The sequence below is a fragment of the Grammomys surdaster genome, unplaced genomic scaffold, assembly GCF_004785775.1.
Source record: "Grammomys surdaster isolate TR1022 unplaced genomic scaffold, NIH_TR_1.0 63, whole genome shotgun sequence".
NCBI classification, from domain to species: Eukaryota; Metazoa; Chordata; class Mammalia; order Rodentia; family Muridae; genus Grammomys; species Grammomys surdaster.
This window is the reverse complement of record NW_021604565.1, coordinates 30,123,953-30,150,412: the sequence shown is the minus strand read 5'-3', so window position 1 is coordinate 30,150,412 and position 26,460 is coordinate 30,123,953. Positions and strand designations below refer to the sequence as shown.

At 42.6% G+C, this 26,460-nt stretch overlaps 1 protein-coding gene and 1 long non-coding RNA gene across 2 annotated transcripts in view; one reads left to right on the top strand and one right to left on the bottom strand.

Moving 5' to 3' along the window:
- LOC114619690 overlaps positions 1–3,969 on the bottom strand; it is a 15,066-nt gene extending 11,097 nt beyond the window's left edge. The window contains exons 1-2 of the long non-coding RNA XR_003711206.1: positions 3,873–3,969; positions 2,741–3,327 (exon numbers count right to left, since the gene is read on the bottom strand). This is a non-coding gene — a long non-coding RNA (uncharacterized LOC114619690). The remainder of the gene's footprint in view (positions 1–2,740; positions 3,328–3,872) is intronic.
- A 335-nt stretch (positions 3,970–4,304) lies between these two features.
- Enpp2 (ectonucleotide pyrophosphatase/phosphodiesterase 2) overlaps positions 4,305–26,460 on the top strand; it is a 115,287-nt gene continuing 93,131 nt past the window's right edge. The window contains exon 1 of the mRNA XM_028767898.1: positions 4,305–4,374. Within this exon, the coding sequence (XP_028623731.1) occupies positions 4,354–4,374 (21 nt within the window). The 5' untranslated portion in view covers positions 4,305–4,353. The remainder of the gene's footprint in view (positions 4,375–26,460) is intronic.

The following is a 26,460-nucleotide window of genomic DNA, read 5'->3' as shown; positions in this document are numbered from 1 at the left end:
TTTCTTTCACCTGCTGCCTCTCTCTCTCTCTCTCTCTCTCTCTCTCTCTCTCTCTCTCTCTCTCTCTCTCTCTCTCTCTGTGTGTGTGTGTGTGTGTTCTTTTCTCTAGAGAAGAGTCCAGCTTATCTGCTAAAGTTTCCTCTTGGAAAGGAACATAGACTTACATTTTCCATTAAGAAACAAATTTTAAAGAGTAACAATGGCTCTGGCCTTTGGGAATATAAATTAGCAATTCTTTCTAAACTTTCATAGCACCACATGCCTGTAATTCCAGCTATCAGGAAGTGGAGTTAGGAGAATGAGAAGTTAAAAAACATTCTTGGGAACATTCTAAGTCTGAGGTCAATCTGGGCTACAAGTGACTCTGACTCAAAAATCCTACAAGGAAAATCCTGGAAACTGAGGATACGGCACAGTACTGAACAGGACGAGGGTCCCAGATTCCATTAGGTTCAGCATAGAGGAAACAACAGAAAATGGACAAGGACCAAGAAGAGAGAGATTCTCATTATAGCATGGGAACAGATGATCTGAAAGCAGCAATAAAGATGGTGAATCAATATCCAGTCCCAAAGCTCTCTACAGGGGTTATACGTAGGTGAACCAGTATCCAGTCCCAAAGCTCTCTACAGGGGTTATACGTAGGCAAAGTCTCTTTGAGGAGGTGAAAACAAGCCTTGAAGCCTGAATCTATAGGAAGAACATTCTTGGCAATGTGTGTGTGTCTACTCCTGTGTGTATGTGTGTCCTCTCTGTGTGTTCCTCTTTCTCTCCGTGTGTGTGTGTTGTGTGTTTGTGTGTGTGGCTCCCTTTCTTCCTGTACACACATGGATTGTTGTTGTTTCAAGGAAGAGATAGTGGAAACAATAGAAGTAAAAAGGCCCTTAATGACTTGGGGTGGAAGTGGAAGTTTCTGGATATGTCATGTGATACAGACTCTTGTGGTGTTTTGCTGAGGGAAGACAGGTGGGAGGACACGTGATGTTTGGAGAGAGTATAAATAGGACTCAGTGGACAGGGATGGGGCGCTTCCATAGCTAGCCTTGCAACACTTTGTTGGTCTCAAGTCTTTGATGATCTTTGCTTCCTTGAGAGAGGCACAGCAGAGAACTTCTCCTGGTGTCCTGCTTGCTCTCACTGACTTGTGCACATTCAGCAGAGACCTGGTGGTTTCTGCTGGATCATCCGACAGATGCTGGTTTGTTTTTGCTATCCTGACACTACTGACCTGGACTGCTGGTATCCTGGCAACAGAGACTGGAATCATTCCAAAGAACTACTTCTAAACAGGTCCACATCTCCTTGTCCTATTTACCATCTTGTCTCCCCTACCTTTGAATGGTAGGCTATAAGGGAGGGGGTATTGAAGCACTGAGAATGCTTACTAAAACTAGGCTTAAAAAATCTAAGCCTACATGGGGTAAATGATATGAAGGGGAAGGCACATTAAGAAAACCAAGTTCAGTACACAGGAAGTGCTTGAATGTGCTTCTGTGCAGTGATATTTTAGTGATCCCTGCATGTTCAGCATCAAGAATACTGAGTTGCGTTTAACAGTTGTGTTATAAATGAAATCAATAGGGGAGAAATTGAAAGGGAGGGGTTGCTGAATGTTTCTGAGAAAATGAACAATGACTTCGCAAATACAGAAGAGGCACCTCTGAGCCACAGAGAAGTTGAAAACACATGACTAAGTTTTCCAGAGCAGGTAGAAGAAGTAGCACCCCTCACCCCCAAATAGCTGAAGACTTTGCTGGAGAAGAGGAGGCTTTTTGATGAAAGATGGCTAGATGCAACCAGCTCAGACTTGCAAGGCCTGCAGTAGGTTTGTACACCCAGGCAAGGTTGGATACCACATAACCGTGGCAGTGGTAACAGCCGTGGCTGTGGGATGGTATAGATGTCTAGCAGGTAGCATCCCATGTGGGTGGCTCACAGGGGTACTGGAGGGTATCTTGAGGAAATGGACAGACTGACTAGGAGGTCAAGAGGGAGCTCAATGATGAGAAGAGAAGGGAGGGTGGGGCTGGAGAGATGGCTCAGCTGTTAAGAGCACTGGCTGCTCTTCCAGAGGTCCTGAGTTCAATTCCCAGCAACCTCATGGTGGCTTTCAGCCATTGGTAATGGGATCTGATGCCCCCTTCTGGTGTGTCCGAAGACAACGACAGTGGATATGTATAACTTAAATAGACAAGGGGAGAAGGGAGAGAGGTCACAAATCTCCAATGAGCCTAGAGCTAGAAGACTGGGAAGAAAGAGTGGGGAGAATTTCCTAGTGGAGAGATTTCCTAGTTCCTCTGTCGTCAGTCATGCACTGTGTAAACCAGAACACTTTACAATGCAACAACAGCTACCTGTTACTTCACAGATTCTCCCTGAAGAAAGGCTAAGACGATCCCGTCTTATTGAGGAGAAACTTTAGGCTTGCTGAAGTTAAACACACTGCTTACATTTTTCTGACTAGAAAAAGAGAGAGAGAGAGAGAGAGAGAGAGAGAGAGAGAGAGAGAGAGAGAGAGAGGGAGAGGGAGAGAGGGAGAGAGAGAGAGAGAGAGAAAAGAAGGAAGGGAGAAAAGAAACTGCATGTGGCCGGCCAGTAAGGCTTAAGCCCCACACTGATATAAATATTATTCTGGTTGTACAACAACATTTGACTCGTGCATCCTTTTCTTGTGGGCTGATAACCTGGGGCTAGTTCTGTCAACTCATTGGCCTTGCAGGATGAAGTCCAAATTTCCTACAGTGACTCAGGAGGTGGGTCAGAGTCCAAACCCACACTCTCCTCTGTGGACACAGACTCCCACACCAAGCGCTCCTGCTGGGTTCGACTGTTTTCAGTTCTCTGAATGCAGCGGGGCAGCTTTTGTGTTCAGGGCTGTCTGGGGGTTGGCATGTTCTTCCTCCGTTTCTCTTCCTGCCTAACTCCTTCAAGTCCATCAAAGCCGAGGGTCATGGTCACTTGAGTCCTTCTCCAAGCTGACGAAAATGAGAACACGGAGGCATCTTGTCTTTGCAGATCTCTATGGCACGTCTGATTGCACTGAACCGTGTGGAGCTGCTGACTGCTTGACCAGGGCTCCTTCCACAAGTCCATAGTTCCTGTTCGTCTGGGTTCGTGTTTCTTGTTTGCTTTTGAGACAAGGTCTCACTCTGTAACCCAGACTGGCCTCAAACTAGTGGCAATCGTCCCATGCCTGGCTAAATGAGGAATTGGACTTTTTTTTTCTTGCATTACTTGGAACTGCAATTGAACCTTCCCATGTTCCCATGTGTGATGCAGGTGATCTATTGTTGACCTGTATCTCCAGCCCTTATCATCTCGAAGGATCTAGAAAAAAAAGAAAGACAATGGTTTTGATAGTGTTGGTGATAGCTAGACGTTGGTTTCACCCTTATACCTCTGAAGCCAGATCTTATTCTTAGAGCATCTTCAGTCTCTGGTAAAGAGCAAAATGTACACGAAATTCTAAATGTAGTCAATAAATTAATATCTGTGGCTCTCAATGACCCATTTGCCATTTTTTAAAAACAAATTCTAATATTTTTATAAATACCAAACTGAACAATTCCACACTTGCTTTATATTAATTGTAATATCATTCAGTTAAGGGTAGTCATTCAGAGCCGAGACCAAGATTTCGCCTTCTCATTAGAAGATTGAGCACACATCTCTTGCTTCTATTTCTTTGTAGGTAAAATAGCAGCAAGAAGCAAAGACTCATAAGCTCTGGGGGGGCGGAGGGATTATCAAATAATAGCATATTGTGAAAATCCCCTTAAAAATTGTGACACATTCAAGGGGTGGACATATGGTGGTCGTATTCCGCAGGATGCTGCAGAAACTTTCTAGAATATGAACTGTGTTAGGTTCACCTGCAAATGCTCGTTTAGGGGGTCTACCGACATCACAACAGGAAAGTCCTGGCAGCAAGCTTCTAAGGAAGCAGGAACGAATCCTAGAGAAAAGAAGAGAAATGCACACCAATCTTCACAGGCTCTGCTTAAAAGATGAAAAATTAACCCGGCACGGTTGGGGGTGGAAGTGTGGATGGTGGTACTTGGACGCTGGGTCTTCAACGTCCGGACACTTTTCCTTCCCTAAAGCCATTTTAGTCAAAGGTCATGTGTGTGTCCTGTCAAAGGCCAGCTTCCAATGGAATCACTGTCCCCCGGGGATAGCGGGCCCCCTGACTCCATCTGCCTTGGAGAAATCCCAAAAGCAAACGGCCCAGCGCAAACAAGCGCAGTCAGGAGCCGCGGTGCCGGGCTCAGCTCCCAGGTCCCCGGGCCGTAGCTGTAGCCGAGGCTGTGTCTGCAGCGCCCTGGCTGGAGCGAGGCACCCGGACGCCGCAGCATGAGTCGCCACGCCGATCGGGTAGGGTAGGCAACCCCTCTCTGCGCGTGCTCCACGGCTTGGGGCTCCCGGGTCACAGCGGCTGCACGGTGCAGCCCGGGCAAACCCTGCAAAGGGGCCTCGGCAGCAGCCGGAAAAACGTCCGGGGTTGGGCTGCCTTCCCGTGCCCTCAGCTGGACCGGGTTCCAGGCTCACAAACGCGGAGCTAATTTTGAGTTGTGGTTGCCAGAGTCTGTTTGGCTTTGCAAATGCGTATCTCGTTTCTGGAAAACAAGCCAGTGAAAGCTGCAGAGGGGCTAGGGACGAGTCTCAGCTCAGCACAGCTCGAGCCTGTGGCGAGGGAGCGAGCCCCTTTGGCCAGGGGGCTGTGAGCTCTGTCCTCCTGGGACAGCCAGCCTCCCTGGCCTTCTTGTTTATGACTCCTTGGACAAGCGCTTGGCAAGGCTGGGGAACTTTAGAGCGATCTTTTTCAGTAGCGTTCTCTGTGCTCCTTCCTACATTTGCCTCAAGGAGACAGATCATTTTTCTGAGTGAGGAAAGCCCTTCCCTGCAGCCAGATCCCAGGAGCAAGCCTCTGCCCCTTTGTACTTTTTCATTTGAACAAGTCCTTCGGATGAACCAGGCTAATTTTGGTTAAGTATAGAGGGCCGGTTTCTCATCTGATCTCGGGTGCTTTTGGTCTGGACTTGAAGTCTCCTAGACACAGCAGATGGGCAGCAAGGAGGCGGTGGCTAAAGGGTTTCAGAGATCGCTGTGTTTCCACTCTGGTTTCATCTTAACAGGCTAAGCAGGGAGCCATTTCTCATTGATAAAGGGGCAGAAAACAAAAGCCCTTCTGGGATTTGTTTATGCCTCTAGCACACACCCAGTTCCACTGAACTAGGAGGTTTCCTGCATTGTATCAGGTGATTTCTGACTTCTGATCCTCTCCAGAGGACCAGCTCCCAGCTGCTATCCGGGAGTTTTCTCTTTCTTGAAAGAGTGAGTAACAAGATCTCACTATCCGTATTCCCTACTTGTCCCTTCATATGTAGTCAGGAGCCTTGGTCCACCACTCTGACGACCATCTTTTGTTGGGGCCGTCGAAAGTCACCAAGAACTGTAGAGAATTTGGAAGTCCTCTTCTTCAGGTTCCTGGGGCCATTTTGAATAGCTGGCTATTCCTTCCTTTGTATTTAGACTCTTAGAGTCTGTAATAACACACCTCCTTCTCTTCTGCCCTTCTGAGTCACTCATTAATGCCTTAAAGGGCCCCACTCCAGATCTTTCAGTGTGTCCCTCTGGTCTCTCCTCGACCCTCTTCCTTTGCCATCCAGTAAATTACATCATCTCATTCATTCCAACAGCTTCCAGCTACTGCAGACACACACAGTGTCTGGAGCATAGCCTTTCTCCTAAAATATCTCCAATTAGATGTTCCACAGAGCATCTTGAAGTCAAAATGTTCAAAACTGAATCTGTCTCCTCTGTTCTTCCTACTGCTCTGGTCTTCCACTGCTTGGATGACATCCTCATCATGCTAGACCCGAGGTGGCTTGTCCTTCATGCCGTGCCTTCCCGTCTCCCCATTGGATAAAGTTCCTACATGCATCTTCTTGTTTGTGTTATGTACATCTCTCCTTCATTGTTTGAGTTTAGACATTCTGGTCACAACCTCACGTTCATCTCATCTGGACCACTGCTGCCCAGTCTGTGCTTTTATCTATATTGGTTGTTTTTCTCATTGCTGCAGGATGGAGGATTACAGTTAGAAGGGGTAGTGTCCATTGTTTAATGAGCTGGCGTTGGGAGCATGAGGTGGTTGGTCAAATTGCATGTATCTGAAGTCAGGAAGACCAGGTTGGGGTTGCGGGGGGGACATCCCAGAGCTGAATACTGGATGTCAGCTATATTTTTCTTTTTACCACTTTCAGTCTGGGACCACATCCCGTGGGGATAGCGGTGCTTATATTCAGGGTGGGTCTGTGGTTCTGTCCTTTCTGGAGACACGCTCACAGACATCCACAGGTGTGCCTTTCAGGTGATCGTAAACTCAATCAATATCATCCCGTCACCTTATCTCCATCCTGTGTCAGGTATTCCTAAAGTGCAGTGTGGTCACAGACATGCTCTGTGAGATGTCGCCAGTGAATTTTTGTATTTTTCTCTTAAGAGTGATGGTGATAGGTACAGGTTATCTACAATTAACCTTTTCTTCTTAAATACACATTGGTAGTTTTCCTGCATGTATGTCTGTGAAGGTGCCAGGGCCCCTGGAATTAGAGCTACAGATAGTTGTGAGCTGTCATGTGGGTGCTGGGATTTGAACTCAGGTCCTCCAGGAGAGTAGCCAGTTCTCTTAAAACACTGAGCCACCTCTCCAGCCATCATGACTAGCCTTTTACATTGCTCATTGCTCTCCCCCGTACTCCCTAGCCGTATTTCATGAGTCATTTTGCACGTTTTACACACACTGTACACAAAGCAGACATAGTAAACTATCCCCTCTTGGGTCACCAGCCTCAGTTTTAAAATACGACTCAGCTGATAGCCACCTTTTCTTGGGAACTTCCCAAATCATCCACGCCTCTTCCAGAATGAATTATTAACCCTGCCCCGTTCTTCTCCCGCCTCCTTCTCTCCTACCATCCTTCCGATTCTTTATTGCAAAGTTCTAGTCATCTGCCCCCAGCAGGCAGTTCACAGACTGCTTTTGTCTCACTATTATTTCTGTCCTAGGATCTTTAGATCCTAATGTTCTCTGTCTCAATTGAGATGTTTCATGAATTCTTGTGATTGATTTTCCTTTCCTGTCTGTTCTTCCTGTCCACTTTCTCCCCTCCTCTTCCCTCCCCTCCCCTTCCTTCCCCTCTCCTCCTCTCACCTCCCCTTGCCTTCTCCCCTTCCCTTCCCTTCCCCTTTTCCCATCTCTCCCCGTCCCTTCCTTCCCTTTCCCTCCCCCTCCCTCCCCTTCCCTCCCCTCCCCACCTCTCCCCTTCTCTTCCCTCTCTTTCCCTCCCCTTCCCTCTCTTTTCACCTCTCTGGGTCTCATATATCCTAGAATGACTTCAGACTCACTATATAGATGATGAACTTCTGACCCTCCAGTCTCTCCTTCCTGACTCCTGCTATTTATTACAGGTTTGCATCATTACACTTAGTTTTATGTAATACTAGGGCTTCATGCTTGCTAAGCAAGCACTTTACCAACTGAGATATAGTCACTAGGCCAAGGATGCTTGTGAATTCATTTGAGGGAAAAAAAAACATAAAAACATGTGTGTGTGTTTGTGTGTATGTGTGTGTATATGTGTGTGTGTGTATGTGTGTGTGTGTATGTGTGTGTGTATGTGTGTATGTGTGTGTGTGTGTGTATGTGTGTGTATGTGTGTGTGTGTGTGTATGTGTGTGTATGTGTGTGTATGTGTGTGTGTGTGTGTGTGTACAGAACAACTTTGTGGAGTCCATTCTCTCCTGCTTTCTTAGGGGTCTGAGGCTTGAATTAACATCATCAGGCTTGTTTAGCAAGGAGTCATCTTGCCAGCAGCTGTTTTGTGGATTCATATGCAGGGGTTAAGAATGAGTATTCTGTTCAGGGATTGGATTAGAAAATGGAGATGTAAAAGTGAATGAGAAATTATTTCTGAACTACCATAGGGTAGAGAATAAAGATTCATTGTATTAGCAGGAAAAGTCACAGTCTTCCAATTATTTTTCAGCAGGCAGCGTTTAGAATTTCTGGATATTTGAGATAATGTTCCAAGTATAATCCACATCTGACTCTGGAGGCTTTTCCTGTCCCAGCATCTAGCCTATCTATCCCCAGGCAAGAAGGGCTTTTGTAGTTTTGCTTCTGTTGACTTTATGAAAGCAAAGGAATCCTCCTTGGACTGCAGCCAGCAGGAGAGAAGGACACGGAAAAAGAAGGTACCTGAGGCCTCTGAATGGTCAAGGAGAAAAATCTCCAAGAGCTCTCTAGGGAGTGATGGAGACCCTGAGAGACTACGAGAGAGAAAATGTGGTTCTGATTTTCCAGTGAGAGAACCATGCATTTGGAAACTCTGAGAGGTGACTAGTGATTGCATTCTATAGGGAGTTATTTAAACTTTAAGCTGTTCTTAAGCTCTGTGGGGCCATGGTTCTTCTGAGGTTTGGATGCACACTGCCCTTCTTAGAAAAAAAATTGTACAAAAGACTACACACAGCAAATTGAATAAACTTGTAGGGGGATTCATCCAAGTCTGTCCTTCAGTACTCTTGAGTTGTTAAGGGCTTCTGGCTAAAATATCTTTAATCAAAGGGCTAATTAATTCAGTGGGTATTTGGGAGAAGGGAGTAGGTGGTGGTTAGGAGCCAGCATAATCAAATTATGCATGTTTTCTGTTTCTGAGAGGATCCTGTGTAATGTGTGCTAATGACCATGAACTTGGAGTCACAGGACCTAGGCTCATGTCTCTACTCTGGCAATCACTAGTTGTGTAACTTTTGCTCTGAATGGTTACTTCATTATCCAATTTTTAAAAGGATAGTTGAAATTTTAGCTAAAATAAAGCATTTGAAAGCATGTGGGCTGTGCTATCCTTAAAAATAAGAAGGGGTAGGAGAAAGAAGAGGAGGACTGAGAAGGGGGATATGTAGAGACAGAGGAGATGGAGAAAGGAAAGGGTGAGAATCGTTCAGGAGAGAAGTGGTGGCTTCATGTATTTAATTTTTAGAGATTTAATCTGGCAGCAAGACCAACCATAAGACTTTGCTTCTAAAATTAAAGTTAGGTTTTTGTAAAAAGAAGTCTAGAATAGCAAATATAGAAGATGAGAGTCATTTTACTCTGTACTGTTCAACCTTTAGAACATCATGTCTCAATCTGAATGCTACGCATTAACGTATCAGCAATTATTGTCTGAGCACCCACTGTGGATCATCCACTGTGCTGTAAAAGGCAGACCAGATCTCATGGAGTTTGCAGTGTAAAGAAGGTCTGGGCAAGGAACAGGTGGCTTTAATTTGACTTTATTCTTTGGCAGAAGAAACTTAAGTCCAGATGGAGCTACATAAGAAGGAGTATTTAATCCAAACTTAATGGGACAGGATGAGCTGGAGAATTGATGTCTGTCTACACTGAGTCACAGAAGCCCAGTAGAGAAAAGCAGGGTGAAGGTGATAGAGGAAAAAAGGTTTCAAGATGATGCACTCTCCACAGGCCAAGAGCCAAGAAACTGAAAGAGATAACCCAGAGAGGTAGAGGATGAGACGCTAGGCTAGGAGGGGTAGCGAGGGATGCTATATAAAGCTACTGCATGGCAATTAATCATTAGGAGAATGGGAGCCAGTGAAGGTTGCAAGCAAGGCTGCACTGTAATGTGCTTTGCGGTTTGCAAAGACTAGAGAATGAACAATAGGCTGGAGAGAGTGAAAGGAAGAAGAAGAGATAGAAGAGGAAGAAGAAGAGGAGGAGGAGGAGGAAGAGGAGGAAGAATAGGAAGGTGGTGGTGATGATGACGATGTTGATGATGGTGATGATGATGGCACAGCAGTCACATTGGATGCACTGTAGTGTGTAATCAAGGAGAGATGGTGACCCCAACCAAAATGGTAGCTGGGAAGATAAAAAAGAGATGGGTCAGTTCAAAAATAACAAATAGATAAATGGCTCATTTAGAGACAAAAAGTAAGTGATGACAGACTGCAGGGATGCTGTAAGAAGGATGGGCACAGTCCATTTAATCTGTAAAAAAGAAGACTTAGAAGGTTACCGTACATGTCTTTGTGCCTTTCATTTTGATGTGGAAGGGAAATTAGCATCGACTGTCTAGGAGATGGTGGCACTGGGTCATGTGGTGGGGGATACAGGAAACTAAATTTCAGTGAATTTAGTAAAGAATTTCCTGACAGATTTCCCAAGGCAACAAATTATGCAACTTGCTATACAACTATTCTAGAAAGTTACAGAATCAGGGATAAGGATAGGTAGGCAGGAAGGTACTGTAGTTTCTGTTCTTACTCAAGATTCCAAAACTTGCTTTTGTTTCCCTGACATCATCTGTAGACCTGGCGTTTCAGTGCCGCTGCATTTACCTATGTCACATCCTCCACTAGGAATAACCTTCCTTCCCGTATTACACAACCTCACTGAAAACACACCATTTCCTCAAGTCCTATCCTGTGTCACACACACCCTTTGTGAAGAAGCCCTTGCTCTTCTTCTTCTCTGATTCACATTTGCCCTTCTTTGTCTTATCCTCCTCTTCCCCCTCCTTCTTCTTAAGCCTTTTTAAACATGATCAGTTGCAATATTTTACTTAGTATATAATTATTTTTATATTTATTTAAATTAACCTTCTTAAATTACTATCTTCTAGAAGTCCAGTACTACAGTCTGTGATCACTTCTGTAACCCAGTGGGGAGAATGATGTTTTGCCTAAAACAATAGCCTTTCATAGGGAAAGTTTTGTTTATTAAAAAAGAGTTATATTTGGCTAGAGAGGTGGCTTAGCAGTTAAGAGGACTTATTGCTCCTATAGAGAACATGAGTTGGGGTTTTTAGCATCCAAATGGCAGCTCGCAATCATCAATCACTCAGGTTGTCCCCTTCTGACCTCCACAGACACCAGGCACACATGTGGTACACACAGACATACACAGGCAAAACATTCATGCACATAAAAGAAAAAAATCCAAAATAGACATATTTTGGCATACAGGTGATAAATACAACGTCTAGAAAAAGTTGAATGGAAGAAAGCATAGAAAAGGAGTAAAGAAGATCATCTAAAATTGCAGTCTCTAGAGACGAGCATCGTGACATGGGCGAATAACCTTTCTATACTGTTGCCTGCACCTGGATCTTAGAACTGGAGTCATGTTTACTTTTTTGTAACCTGTTTTGCTCTTAAAAACAAATCCCGTGCTGTTATAAGTTCTTCTGAAACACAAGTGAGATTACATTCCACTTTATAGCTATCTTGTGGTTTCTTCAGTGAATTTCCATAGCTGGGCATTAGACTATTTGTGGGTTTTTGATGCAACATGTAATGCTATAATTAACTCTCTGTAATATGACACTCTGCAACCATGCTACATGAGACATTGACAGTTTCTGAAACAACCAATCCAGTTCATGACTAAAGAGAGAAGGCTGAGCATTAAGGAAACACAATTTTTTAAAAGACTCCTTAACTTAGTTTTTAAAAAAATTTTTTTGAAAATTTTAGCTTATTAATTTTGCTATATATTTATTATATATGTGATTTCTGTACATCTATTTTTAGACCCACATTGAAAGCATCTGATCTGGAAGTGTAACAACAACCTGTGGGTTTTGGAAGGAAGGGATGGATAGCTAGTAAATTATAGGAACAAATGATTGAGTTTGAAGTCTAAGCACTTTGGTGACTGAAGAGTGTGAAATGAATGACTGCTTATAAGCCGACTGGATGAGGAAGTGAAGACAGAGCTGCTGTAGAATAAAGGTAATTCTCTGGAAAGATGGACACTGGCCAGCATTTTGGTGTTTGGAGAAGGTGGAAGGCCATGGACTTGGATCCATCAAGTAAATAATCTATCATTCCAGACACTCAATAAGCAAGAACACTTCCATTATGGAGTGGAATGCTCTCATCAGAGGAGAAACAAGCCTCATTTGGAAAGGACTGGGAATCCATGTGGTCGCTTTTCAACAGACTAAATGAAAAATGTTATTGTGGGTTGAATTATATCCTGTGCTCCAAGTACATGTGTTGGAGTCTTAGACCTGTCGACCACACAGTGTGACTTTATTTGGTGATAGGGTTTTTAGGGTGGTCGTTAAGGCAGGTCATGAACATGTGTCCTAACCCAATAGGACAGTTGTCCTTTTACAATGAGAAAATGTGAATATAGAGACACATACAGAGGGAGGATGATAGGAAGAGGCACAAGGTAAAGGAGGTGATGGCAAGTCAAGGAAGAAGACCTCAGATGAAGCCAGTCTGCTGACTGACATGTTGTTCCTACACTGCCAGATTTCAGGATGTGTGTCAATGCAAATCTATTGGTTCAGCCACTTTTTAATTAATTAACTAATTAATTAATTATACTTTTTTGATCATTTTCATTCCCACTAGCTTCTTTCACCCCCCTCCTATTGAGACTACTTTTTCTTCCCCTCTGACCTTCATCTCCTTCTTCATTTTTCTTGGTTCTCTGAGTTTTACTGTTATTCCTTGCATGAACATGGATTGGGAGTTATTTACTAGAACACGACAACTTAGCAGTGGCTATATCAAAAATAGCCTACACCCCCACTCCAGCACCCATTAAATGCCCACTGTCCCTCAGGGAGGGCTGAGGCGTCTGGAGACCCTCCCCCAAGCATAATGAACATGTGTGGGGCACAGACTTGTGAAGGTCTTGTGCAGGGGCTGCAGCTACAGTGAGCTCATGGCAGAACTAGCTGTGTCCTGTCCAGAAGACACTGGTTCACAGCATTCTTCTCCAACCTCTGGCTCTTAACAATCTCTACCCTATTGACCAGATGTTAGCTGAGCCTCTGAGGGAGTAGTATAGATTATCCTATAAAGCTTGGCATTCCAAAGTCATTTTCTTTTCGTGCTTGGTTCCATCTTTCCCTATGATACTTTGCTATGGCACCTGTAGGTGACCAACACATACTTTCTAACTTCCTCCTTCCCTGCGTGTGTTGAGTCTGGTAACAACTCAGTATTTGTTTTCAGTCACCAGATGTGCTGATGTCCACCCCTAGGTTCTGATATTCAAATATGAACATAAGATGTCCATGTTTTAGGGCTTACAACTTGTAAAGGATTTTTGTCTCCACAATCCTTTGAACTTGACAGTGCTTGCAATAAGAATTATTTCTTCTCCACTCAAAGGATTTGATGACTGACAGGATAGGCTTTCTCAGTATACAATGTGATTGCTGACAAATCCTACCATAAACCTTTGGATATATTGGATATAATTGAGTTTTTCCGTCATTAATACTGTTCACATATTAATTCAACTTAGTGACAAGAGGGGCGCCTGGAACACTTTCCTGAAAGCTGCTTGACTTTAATCAGCAGGAACAACTTCAAGATTATTGAACTTTTTCCTTGGGTGACCTAAGCTTGTTCTTGGCACCCATGAGTGTGTAACACAATGTTTCAGTGGCTTCTACCCAGGGGAGTTATTAGTTCTGAACCTTGGGGTTAATTCCATAAGAATGCAATTCCTTTCCTTCCTTTGAGAACAAAATGCTGCTGTGTTGACTGTCCCCATTGTGTGACAGAGCCAGTTTTCAAAGCAGTGAGCCACAGTGATCTATAGATAGGACATGACATCAGATTTAGTGAAAGCTAAATGTATTAAAAAAAAAAACCAAGATGCTCCAGTTAATTTCAGTATAAACAATGAACACTTTTAAAGAATATTTTTCCATTGTTAAAAATATTTTTTAAATGTATATAGCAACTGTATCTGAAAGGAACTAGAGAGAAAAGAGTAGAGTCATAATGTTTCAATATGTCTATATCTCTTAAGTCTATATGGAAACTGTACATTTATTTTAGTAACACTTTAGAGGCTTTGGATAAGGTTAAATGCCTTTGGTTTTAGTTGGAGTTTTATTTTACCTTTTGTGTCCAGTTTGAAAGCACTTGAACTACAGTATGTTAGCTATTTTGATGCCTTGTCTTCTAAGGGTCATGCAACATACTTACATCAATTATCTCATGGGGTCTTCAAAACAAAGGCTTAGCAGGGCTGAGGAGATGGGTCAATGGTGAAGAGTATTTGTTGCTTTGTCAGTGGTCCAGGGTTCCATTTCTAGAACCTACAAGGTGGTCTATACTCTCTTGTAATGCCAGTTCTAGGGGTTCTGTACTCTCTACTGACCTAAACACACACACACACACACACACACAAAGAGAGAGAGAAAGAGAGAGAGAGAGAGAGAGAGAGCGAGAGAGAGAGAGAGAATTTTAGAAGAGTTGTTTGTTCAAAATAAATATAGACATATATCTAAACACCAAAACAACCAAGAGTTGGCAAACTATAGCCTATGGGACAAATCTGGTCATACTTATTAGTTTGTTTTGCTTTTTTAAAGTACTGAGTCCAAGTTTATTTCACACATGCAGAATAGAAAAGAGCACAAAAAAGCTTCTTGCAATGCCAACTTTAAAAAAAAGAGCTTCCATTTTTTTAATAGAAAAGGACAAAGGATAAGGGTGCTTAGTATGATACCCTAGGCTCCATGCTCAGCATCACATAAAGAGGTTTATAATCCTAGCCTATAATCCTTGAGTTTGAGAGGTAGTTGTACGAGGAGGATCAGGAGTTCAAGAATCAACTTTAACAACATGAAGAGTTCAAGGCCAACCTTGGACACAAGAGACCCACCCTATCTAGTTTGAAGAAGGAAGAAGATTAAGAGAATATAAGAGAGATAAGGGAGAGTGAATTATGAATATGATTGAAGTGCATCATGCATATCTATGGGAATATTATTAACTATGTTATGAATAATCAATATATGCCAATAAAGACATTTAAGAAAGCAATGTCAGGCTTGTTATTGCATAATTATAATCCTATCACTTGGAAGATGGATGCTGTGGAATTGTCACGAATCAGTCTAGGACACAGAAAGAGACATATTCTCAAGTAAGTAAATAAATATAAACAAGAAAATAAGTAGGCTGAAGAGTTGACTCATTGGTTAGGAGCACTGGCTGCTCATCCACAGGACCCCGGTTCGATTCTCAGCACTTTTATGCCAGCTCACACCCATCTGTAACTCCAGCTCCAGGAGATCCTGTGCCTTCTTCTGGCTTCCAGGCACTAGGCAAGCACATACTAACCAGACATGCATGCAGGCAAAACAGCCACACACATAAAATAATTAAATATTGAAACTTAAAGAAAATAATGGTTATTTTTCTTTAATAATGGTTAATCTAACACATTAGCTGTACCAGAGTTTCTGATTGAGAAATTCTGCTGTGAGATTGACTCTATATTTCTAGTTAGTTCCCACATAATAATTCCCATGCTGCTGATTTCGGGGATCTAAACAAAGCTATCTACCTGTCTAAGTATCTGTTAATGTGCTTTCTGGTTTTAAGGTGACAATATTGTTTATGTTTCTGTTTTTAAAGACTTATTTATTGATTTTAAATATGTGAGTCCAATGTTGTTCTGTTCAGACATACCAGAAGAGGGCATCAGATTCCATTTTAGATGATTGTAAGCCACTATGTGGTTCCTGGGAATTGAACTCGGGACCTGTGGAATAGCAGTCAGTGCTCTTAACCGCTGAGCCGTCTCTCCAGCCCCGACAACATTATTTTCTTTAAGCATACTCTTGTTTCATTTAGTGAATGTGTTATTGTTATTCTCATGTGTAGGATGAACAAAGTGGATTCCTAAAAGGATAAGGAACTTTGGAAAAATCCTCAGTAATTCTTAGAATTCACAGTAACGTCCACCGACGCCAAACTGTCTTCCCAGACTGTTACCATGCAAAAGGTAGAGTGTGCATTTAATTTGTCCTTACTTTGACAAGGAGGAAACTGATTTGTGATTAACAGTGAATCCACCCCTCAGATAAACAGGACAGAATGGAGCAGTGACTAAGAGCTCAGGTTCTCCAGCCACATTGTCCGAAGTGCAGCTCTGTCACTTAATTTTTCTGTACCTTTCTTCCCCCCAATAGACAATGGATGATAACGATAATAGCTATTTGTATGATTAAATGAGATTGCATTTCAAAAGAAATCATGTGACCACTGGATGTGCAATACAGAAGACATTTCCTAAATTTATTTCAAATCGCTATGCTTTTTAATCATTGTTTTATTTTTATAAAGTTTATTTTATATGCATGAATATTTTCATTGCATGTATGTATGTCCACCATACATGTGCCTGGTGTCCATGATGATCAGTAGAGGGCATCAGATGTTCTTGTATCTGAAGCACCTCCCATAATGTCAGAGCATCTCAACCAGAAAGTGCACAGAGCACAGTGGTGCCATCTGTCAGTAACGGATAAGCATGGAAACACCTCAGGTTCTGTGTAAGCATTGACTTTGGCTGGACCACATCCTTCAGTGTCTTGGCTAGCCTATAGTGCATAGGAAAGGACTCTTCGGGAGGTACCACCAGCATTCATCCATCCCTGGCTGGGCCTGGATCTTTTTTTTTTGTCATCTTTGATATTTATAGTCTCAGTATTAGCTTCTAGAGTCTCCAAATTGATTAAATAATGCCATCAGAGATGCCCAGGAGGAACTTTCCTAAGTAATATGAGATATGCCATTGTCCTCAATCTACAACTTGATGATTAGCTACAAATAGGAAAAGCAATCAACTTGTCTTAATATTTCCCACCCTCCTATGTGCTCAGAATGGTAGTGATTGTATAGCAAGCTGTTCTAACTTCATCTCTGTTGCTGTGAGAAAATATCCTAACATAAAGCAACTTAGGGGAAGAAGGGTTTATTTAGCTTACAATCCCAGATTGTGGTTTATTATTGTACAGAAGGCACAAGGCAGGAGGTTGAGGCATGTGGTCATAACACAGAAATGAATGCACACATGGTGCCTGCTTGCTTATGGTCAGCTAGCTTTCTTCACTCTCTCTCTTGGTTTACTTTGTTTTATGTATATGAGTATTTCTTCTACATGTATTTCTGTGTACCATGTGTGCCCACTCACAGAGGTTAGTGGAGAAGATCAAGTCCCCCTAGAACTAAAGTTACTGACACTGGTTTACAAGTGAGTGCTGGGAACAGACCCCAGTCCTCTGCAAGAACAGCAGTGTTTTAAACGTTGAGTCTCTCTCAAGGCCCAGCATTCTTCTCCATTACATGACTCATGGCTCAGCCTAGGGAATGGTGCTGCCCACAGTGAGTTGAGTCAATTAACAATCAAGATGATCGTCCCCTCTCCCCTGCCACAGGCTAACATGATTTAGGTAATTCTCCAATTAAGACTCTCTTCTCTGAGGATTCTAGGTTGTGCAAAGTGACATTTAAAGGCAAACACCACGAAAAAAATTCTGATCTTCTGAGGTGATTGGGAGACATGGTTGTTCCCGATGCAGAATGGGCACGGAAGCTTTGAGACATTGTATATGGACTGGCAAATGAATAGTTAATATGAAGTGACTCAAGTTCCAATTATGATGCCCAGAGGCTCTGCAGAAGTGAACCAGAAGCTGGGCTTTTGCCTCATTTGGATTCCTAGGAACAAGAATAAGAAAATAGATTATTTTTTCTGGGGTTAGGCCCAGTATCTCTCTAGAGTCTTGAAAATACTTGAGAACTGTGGGTTTAGAGCAAGGGTGAGCAGGGTAGAGAGATGGAAAGCACTGCAGTATGTCCCAAGGACTGTATTAGGGTGTTTTGTTTTCTGCTCTGATAAACATCAAGTGTGACTTATAGAATAAGAGTTTATTTCAGCTTATGGTTCCAGAAGGCTGATCCATCATGGTGTGGAGGCACGGCAGCAATCGGTAGGCATGGTGTTCAATGTAGGAAGCTGAGAGGGCTCACCCTCAACCTTATCAGGAAGCAGAGAAAGGAAACTGAAGATAAGGGGAGAGCTTAAGCTCTCATTTCCTGTCCCCAGTGACACACTTCCTCCAGGAAGGCTCCACCTCCTAAACCTCTCTAAATAGTGTCATCAACTGGAGAGCAAATATTCAAATGCCAGAGCTACATGGGGACATTCTCATTTAAACAGCCATAGGAATCAAGGCTGCAGGACAGTCCCCCTGACTCATTTTCCTGTGTGCCTCAAGTCTTGACATTACGTTTTCCTTTTTCCATTTCCTCTTTCGGCATATACTTCCTTCATTAATTTATTCAACAAATGTTTACTGTATGTCTCTGTACACCAAGCATTGTGTAAAGCCTAGGATGTAAGGGGGAAAGCCTGACTCTCCTCAGTCCAGTGGGGACACAAACGAGTCAGGAAGTAGGCAAATGCTGTAAGGCATGAACATGGTGGTGGTGGGGGGTAGGGGACATCAAAACCAAGATATGACAGAGGGGACAGGGAATTTAGGGAAGGCCTCTGTTGGTTTAGACCTGAGGCCTTGAAAGAAGAAAAATAAGCCATGGCTTCCAAACTCAGGTAGTTAGTAAGCAAAGACAGTGAAGCTGGGATATCTGATTTTTTAAAATTAATTATTTTTTATTTAATTTTTTCATTCAGTATATTCTGATCATGTTTTTCCTCTCCCCAATTTCTCTCAGCTATCCCCACCTCCCTACCTACCCAACTTCTAAGCAAGAAAGCAAACAAAGAAAAAAACCAAATGGAAATCAAAACAAACTAAACACAATCAAACAAACAAACAAAACCTCGTTAGACAAATTGCACAAAAATAATGCAAAGAACATACAAGAAAGCATGGGGTTTGTTTGTGTTGGCTGACAACTCCTGGGCATGTAGTCTTCCCTGGCTTGCAATAATATGCTATTGGAGAACACTGAATTTTTCTTTCCTAGCAGGCATCAACTGCAAACAGTTCTTGGTCTGGGGTTGGCTTTGTGTCCACTTCCCTTATCCCTTGCTGGGATTTTGTCTGTCTTGAACCTGTGCAGGCCTTGTGCATGCTGTCACAATGTCTCTGTATGTGTAACTCTTAAGGATTGCCTAGTTTTCATTATATCTTTAAGCAAGCATAAACACTCTCAAATACTTTTATTTATCTGTGTAGCAGCTTGAACAATGGGGAGAAACAGTTACATCTTTACTTGCCTACTCTGATGTCACGCTGTGCATGGAAATGCTGAATCCAAAACCCTTTGTGCAGCTGTGAGCACCAGGGTCCAGCCTTGCTGAGAAAAGCATTGTTCGGCTGGAGGTGGGATAATACAAGAGTGTCCAGGCTCATCAAAGTGAGTACAATGCCCCCTTTACTCCATAGCAGGCCAGCTATCAATTAACATGCAGGACACACACAGACCACTTGCTGATTGCTTTCATTTGTAGACAAACAAGAGTCTAATACCTTAATTGCTTTCATTCTTTGGCAAGCAAGAGCCTAATAAATTAACAGATATGTGTGTCCAGGTCTCAGGTTTGGTTGGGACTTGAGGTTAGATGGATGCTAAGAAGTTGCCATTGCACCGAGAACAGTATTGGTGGCACTGTCAGTTTTCTCATCTCTCCACTGGCAGAGAAAGATGACCAGAGCTGAAAGCTAGAATCAATGGTCATCTTCTTGTCTGTTTGGATTTCTGTCCAGAAGCTCAATTCTTTCTGTGCCAGACATCACTGAACTTTTTGTAAAGGATGGAGGTGCAATCCTTGTCTTGAAGAAGCTTGCCAACATAATCATTGCAGTGGAGGAAGTGTGGTGAGGGGGAGGGATTGGGCTCTTCCTTCAGGCTGGGATCTGATCTTTTCTCCACCATCATATAACTGTGCTAACGTCTTTCTGATTCTTTATTTCCTCACTAATAAAAATGTAAATGATAATGTATAGAAACCGCTAACTCAAAGTACAAGTTATCATCATTCTCATGGGCTCACCACCGCAACTCTAGAGCACACTCCAGGTTGCTGTCCTTCTTAACAGCTTGTACTATTCTTTAGTCATTCTTCTGACCAGCAGTTGCTGTATTTATTTATACGGGGTCCTTGCTCAGCCAGCAACAGTGGCCGAGAAAGCTCTATGATCAGGTATCTGTGGGGTCTTTAGTGACGTGCTGATGTCATTTAAGCCTAGAACCATTCCAAGAACAATCAGGACACAGGGTCACACTGTGCATGATGGTGTTGTTATTGAGGTTAGATTATGAGATATGTCTGAGATAAAGCCACATTGAGTGATCAGTCCAGGGTCACACTGAGCATGATGGTATTGTTATTGAGGTTAGATTATGAGATATGTCTGAGATAAAGCCACATTGAGTGATCAGTCCCAGCTCTGACTGTTGGCAACCTGGGCTCTCAGCACTGGGGTCTCACTTTTACTGTGTTGTGGTTGAGTCAAACAACAAGGCCATCATCAATAGTAGGATCATGATCATGAGGTAGATTGCAAAAATATATGTGTCAGAATTTTGATCAATTCTCAGGATCAAAAAAAAAAAAAAAAAGAAAAAGAAAAAAGAAACAGAGCAACAGAAAAAGAAAGTGGACTGGGGATAGGAGAGAAGCACAACTTTTGTTACCAGAGCCCATGGCTACCAGTCTAGGACTGACATTTACCCAAGCCTCAGACTTAGGAAGTCTCCAAAACCAGCTGCATCAGTCAGATGACAGGGAAAGAGCGTGCCAGGAGAATGACCCCAACTGCTCTGGTAGCAAAATGAGAAATTACCCAGGACAGAATCAATTCCGTTTCCAAACTGTCGAGAGTCCTCATGAACAATCTGAACAATCCCCTCATGCCCCTTCCTAATGAAAGGCAGGGGAAGTTTGTTAAAGATAATATAATTAACATGCTGCAGCACAGTGTACCATGTACAGAGAGATCCTCAGAAGCTGGACTCTGGCTAAGCAGACCTGAATTTGAGGACTGGCTTTTGTCCGGGGCTGAGTGTGTGAACTTAGGCAAGTGACTTAAACTTCTCTGTGCCTTTGAAAATACGTTCAATGCATGATGGATTTTGCAGGATCATTGAAAGTACTTAAAGTGAGATCATGTCTGTCTGATGTTTGATACATGGGCTTCATTTATGGCCGCCATTGCTATAAGTAGTTGACACTACACAGGTCATCTGATCCAATCTCTGCAACAGTATAAAGAAGGTCCTGTGATTCTTTCCAATTTCATATGAGGACTTGAAGGTCTAGCGAGGTGTCTCAACTCACTCCAGATCACATGGTTAGGAAGTATCCACATTCTGATCCTGACCAAGGCTGACAGCTCAGGATTTTGGTAATTAGCAAGTTGTATAACATTTCTCCCCAAAAGAGGAGAAATCTAGCTGGACAGAGGAAGGTCCAGAACTTCTGCACCCTCTTACATAATTCTCTGCTGTCGATCTGAAGTTGTTGGCTTTAATAAATATGCTGGCTTACTGTTTACAAGGCATAGTGAAAGAGCTATACAAATGGGGCAGACAATGCAAGGTCAGTTTGGATTATGTTTTTTTCTAGATCACTCCAGAAAGATATTGCTTCATCTCTCCCCTATCAAAAAGTTCTGGGAAAAGTTTTTCTTTCTCCTTTTTACTAAGTCCTTTCCCTTCCCAGACATAGGTTAATAGACCATACCAGTAATTTATGGATCCATGCATACTCTAGTCTCTGTACGGTTTTATCCCAAGAGATGGATTATCTGGAACAAGAAGGTACAGGAATCCTTACTTTTCCCCTTACTCACCAAGAAAAAGAAACAATTCTGTTCGTTTAGTTTGCTTTAGATACTTTTTTCTGGTTATTACACTGAGACAAGTGGATCCTGTGAGAAGGTTTTACAGAGGACCTAACAGCAGGTACCCAGAGCTGGAAAGGATCTTAGATGGGGTTGAGCAATTGTCCTTTAAATTGAGGCATTGTATGGGAATTCTTGAACAGTCACTGAGGTTTTTGTTCTTGTGTTATAGGAAGAGCTATCTCACCATTTACCAGCCCCCTCTCCCATCATACTCAACAGGAAATGTGAGGCTCACAGTATAGCCTGCAAAGTCCTGCAGGGACCAGCACCCATTGTGATACCAGCTTTTGCTGTTGCCCCATAGCACTTTACCCAGCCACACCCACCTCCCTGCACCTATCAGGCTGCTCCTACCACAGGGCCTTTGCACTTACCATCTCTCTGAAGAAAATCCTGAACCTTCCCTAATTTTGTTTTCCAGGCTTCTGATCAAATGTCATCCTCAGGGAGAGACATTTGTCTCTGTCTAATTGACTACTACTGTTCCTCTGTTCTAGTTTCCTTATCAATTACCAACCACCCAATATTATATTTCTTCTCTTACCAAAACTCCCCATTTTGGCACTTCAGTGGTAGAAACTGTATCTTCAGTGTGACACATACATTGGGGACTCAATAAAAGCTTGTTGAATGAACATATGAGCAAGTCACTAAATGAGTAGAGAGTGTAATAGAAACCCCTCCACTTCATCCGCTCATGCTTCTCTTAGGGTTCTTAGGGTTCCTAGTTTTGTAATGATTTCTTTCTTTTCTTTTTTTAAGATTTATTTTATTTTCTATGTATGGGTATTTTCCTTCCATGCATATATATGTTCCCCGTGCATGTCTGGCGTCAATGGGCTCCCTAGACCTGGGGTTACAGACAATTGTGAGCTATTGTGTGGGTGCTGGGGATTGAACCCAGGTCCTCTGGAAGAACAGCCAGTGCTCCTTACTGCTTATTGCTATCTCTCCAGCTCCTTGTAGTGATTTCTTAACATACTATACCATACCATACCATACCATACCATACCATACCATACCATACCATACCATACCATAACATACCCAAAGGTGTCAGGGCAGGCATCACCTATTAAAGGAGCCTAGAATCAGGCAGTCACTTAGAACTATAGTTCTAAGCATGGGTACCTGTGGAGCAGGGAGCTTGCTTTTCATACAACTCAGAGGTGCCTCTTGGAAAAGTAATTGTTAATGTGGGCCTCTCTTTACATGGAAGTATAAACAAGAATGTACGTTTCAAGAAGGTTGTTCCAGATGGATTAACCTCTCTGTCTTTGTCTCACTTTTATCTTCTTAATTTCACACTATCAAGATATATTTAAATTTATTATTATCACCATTATTGTTGTTGTTATTGTTGTTTGAGTCAGGGTCACAGTATGTACCCCTTGCTGGCTTGGAAACTCCTATGGAGACCAGGTTGGATTCAAAATCAGAGAGATCTGCCTGCCTCTGCCTCTCAAGTGCTGGGATTAAAGGCAGGCCTAGAAGCGTTTAAATATAACTTAGTCCATGGCAGCTAGTCACTCATGGTAATGCTGATTTCAAGAATGAATTTTAAGCTTATGGTCAGGAACCAGGGAACTACCACCTATTCCCCTAATAGAAGTTCTCAGATGAACTTACTTCCTCTTATGTGCTGGCCACTGGAAGAGGACACCCTTTAATGAGGACCTAGCCTTCTAACGAGGACCAGATGCTGTCTACTACAGCACAGATGCTAGACCTCCTTCCTCTTCTGAACAATACATTTCTTGTATCCACAAACCTACCACTTATTGGTATTTGTTGCCTTGCCCCATAGTGACTAATGCATTTCATCTCTCAATTAAATAAAATGTGTTTTATTTATTTATTCATTTATTTATTTAACCTTGCTATTCTTGAAACCAAGGATTTCTGATACGGAGCAAGCTTTCATTAGCGTTAGCTAACATTACGAAGGGCACTTACTACGCCTATATTGAATCAGTATAATAGGAGTTGGTAAAAAGTTGGTTTTCCTGAGTTTACAGAAATTATCTAACAATGACCAGAATCATTTTTGATGGCACAGGAATTTTGAAAAATCCCCGTCACTTGCTCATGGCTAGTTCTGTTTTGGGGTCACAACAAGGCCGGCCTAGATCAGAGGTTTCTCTGTGGTTTCTGTTATGCTCACTATACACTTAGCACTTACTGTACTTTGCAGAGACTCTGGTCCTTCTCCATGTCACAGAGAGCTCCATTCTGTGAGAATTTGCTAGTTTTCTAATCCTCATTGGGAAAGGAACTGGGCCTTAGGAATATTGTCTGATATATTTGATGTTTTTCACACATGTTGACAATGATAATATCATAAAAGCTCTGTGAACATAAAGCAAGAGGATCTGTGTAAATTGTCTGGGGAAATATACATCCTTACTGAAGACTGGCTGCCACATATGAGGTTGGCTCCATACCGATGATCATATCGTATTTGCCCCTTGTCTGATATTTCCTACTCTTTGCCTTGGATTCATTTGCATCCTGTTGTTCTTGTATTTATCCACTTTAAAAAAGTATGCCTTTAATGCCTTGTATTAACTCTCTCTCTGCTGCAGGAACTGCCTTCATCTCCAGTCACAGATGGTTTAGAACCTTCTGCTTCATTACTTGTAGGATGGGGAAAGTGAGTGAATCCCCATAGCTGTCTTTTCCATTATTCATAGTTCACTGCCACTAAGGTCCAAATTCTATAGACAAGAACTGGATTCGCTTATAGGTTGTTATCCTTGACAGTAACAGGAAACATGGGCTCTGAAAAAGCTCTGACAAAACCTCAGGGACTTCACTCACAGGCAAGACCTAGATACAGAGGTACAGACCACAGCTGAGGAGCTCCACTCCTCCTGTGTGGTGTCAGGTACACAGGGTAAATGGAGTGACCCTAAAGATGACTGAATATGCAGACCACAGAGCTAAGAGAAAAGTTAATGATGTTTTTCTGTGGATAGAATGCTTTGAGATTTTCTTTTTTCACTGGTTTGTATGTGTGTTTTCCTTTGTGTGCATGTGTGTGTATGTGTGTGTATGTATGTATATATGTACCCTATGATGACTTGATGTCGTGATTCTATGTCAGCCTCCCAAATGCTGAGATCATAGATGTTCATTACTATACCAGGCTAGTAGATGTGTGTGTGTGTGTGTTTTAAAGACATGGGAAAACTCTGCTAATTAAGATGGAAGTCTATCATGACTAGAGAGCCTCTGAGTTCAGTGCAATATTGGAGTCTTCGTGATTGACAGGACTTTTCCTTCTCTGACCTTGTCTGGGAAATTCTAACCCCCCCATATATGACTTTACCTGAGGAATATTATGCAGCCTCGATTAGATTACAGGATAAATTTCCTTTCTCTTGATAAAACCTGTTTAGCTATCACCTGAAATTCCTGAAATGCATCCCCATGCTAATGAGGCATTTCAGGTACCCTAAACCCCAGCAAATGACATTTGCCCTTCCTGGATGTTTTTACCCTCAGTCCTCCAAAACTTTATAAGCCTTGAATCATCCAAAGTAAAGTTGATGTGCCTCCCAATAGCTGGTCCTGGTGTGTTTATTCACCATACATACCCACAGGGCTGCCAAACCCTCCACTCGGCATCTCTGCTCCCACTGCCCACGTGGACTATAAGGCGGACAATCCACGAGGGTGAGGATAACCCTCATAAAGATAGCATCTGTTAATGCATACAGATGGCAATATAGCCTCTCTAATGTGAAATGTTCAAATATCACCATTACATAATTCTAGAGTATTTCATTATATGTGATTCCAAGCTCCTATTAGAGAGCAGCCTCTCTTCCACTGTCTCACAGCCCTGAACCCCCACTCTCTAAGTTGTTTCCTACTGGGGATGTTCTTTCTCAATGAGACAATATAGTAGGTGGCTTTGTAAAAAGCTTCCTTCACTTGGTGTGATGTTTTCCAGGAGCACCCACACTGGTATTTGCCTGCTTCCTTGTTTTGGCAGCAGAATGGTGAATAGAATAGAGACGGGGGCAAAGGAGCTTATCCTGTCTTTGCTCCTCATCCTGGGGGAAAGCAGTCATCCAGTCTCTCATCAATAGTTATGGTGATGTTAGCTGTGTGACTCCCCCCTCCCCCACCTCTTCATTAGGGAAGGGAAGTTCCCCTCTGCTCTTTGCTGAGTCTCACAAAGTCTTGCTTACTAGAAGAGGAACCACAGGAGTGACAGCTGAGTTTCCTCTCCAGAAAGGCCATTGTGCTGGGAACACTTGCCTTGGCATTCCAGGAAACTTCCTTCTAGATTGGAACTCAAACCATTCCTTAGCAGAAGCTCAAGGCAGCACTTTCCACATGAGTATTGACTACTGGGGTTGATCTCATGTCTTGAAAGCTGTGTTTAGAAACAACCTGGCTTTGCCAAACAGGGACTGGACATTGGGGTCTGAGAGAAAGTAGAATGGGAGGTTTGCAACATTGTAAGTTGATCTTATCCTTTCTAGAACCTATAATACCTGAGCACCTATCTTATGTCCAGTACTTGGTAAGACATTGAGAATGTCCGGGGAGGTGATGGAGGTGCGTATGCATGTGTGAGTGCATGCATGCTTTATGTTTCAAAACGCTTGGTTACTTGCTTAGTCTATTGTATAATTTGGTCTTCATATTAATCTTACGTGATAAGAACTATTTCTTTTTACAGAAACGAGTCATTTAGAGAAACTGAGCTTCATCTTGAGAGTTGGAATTC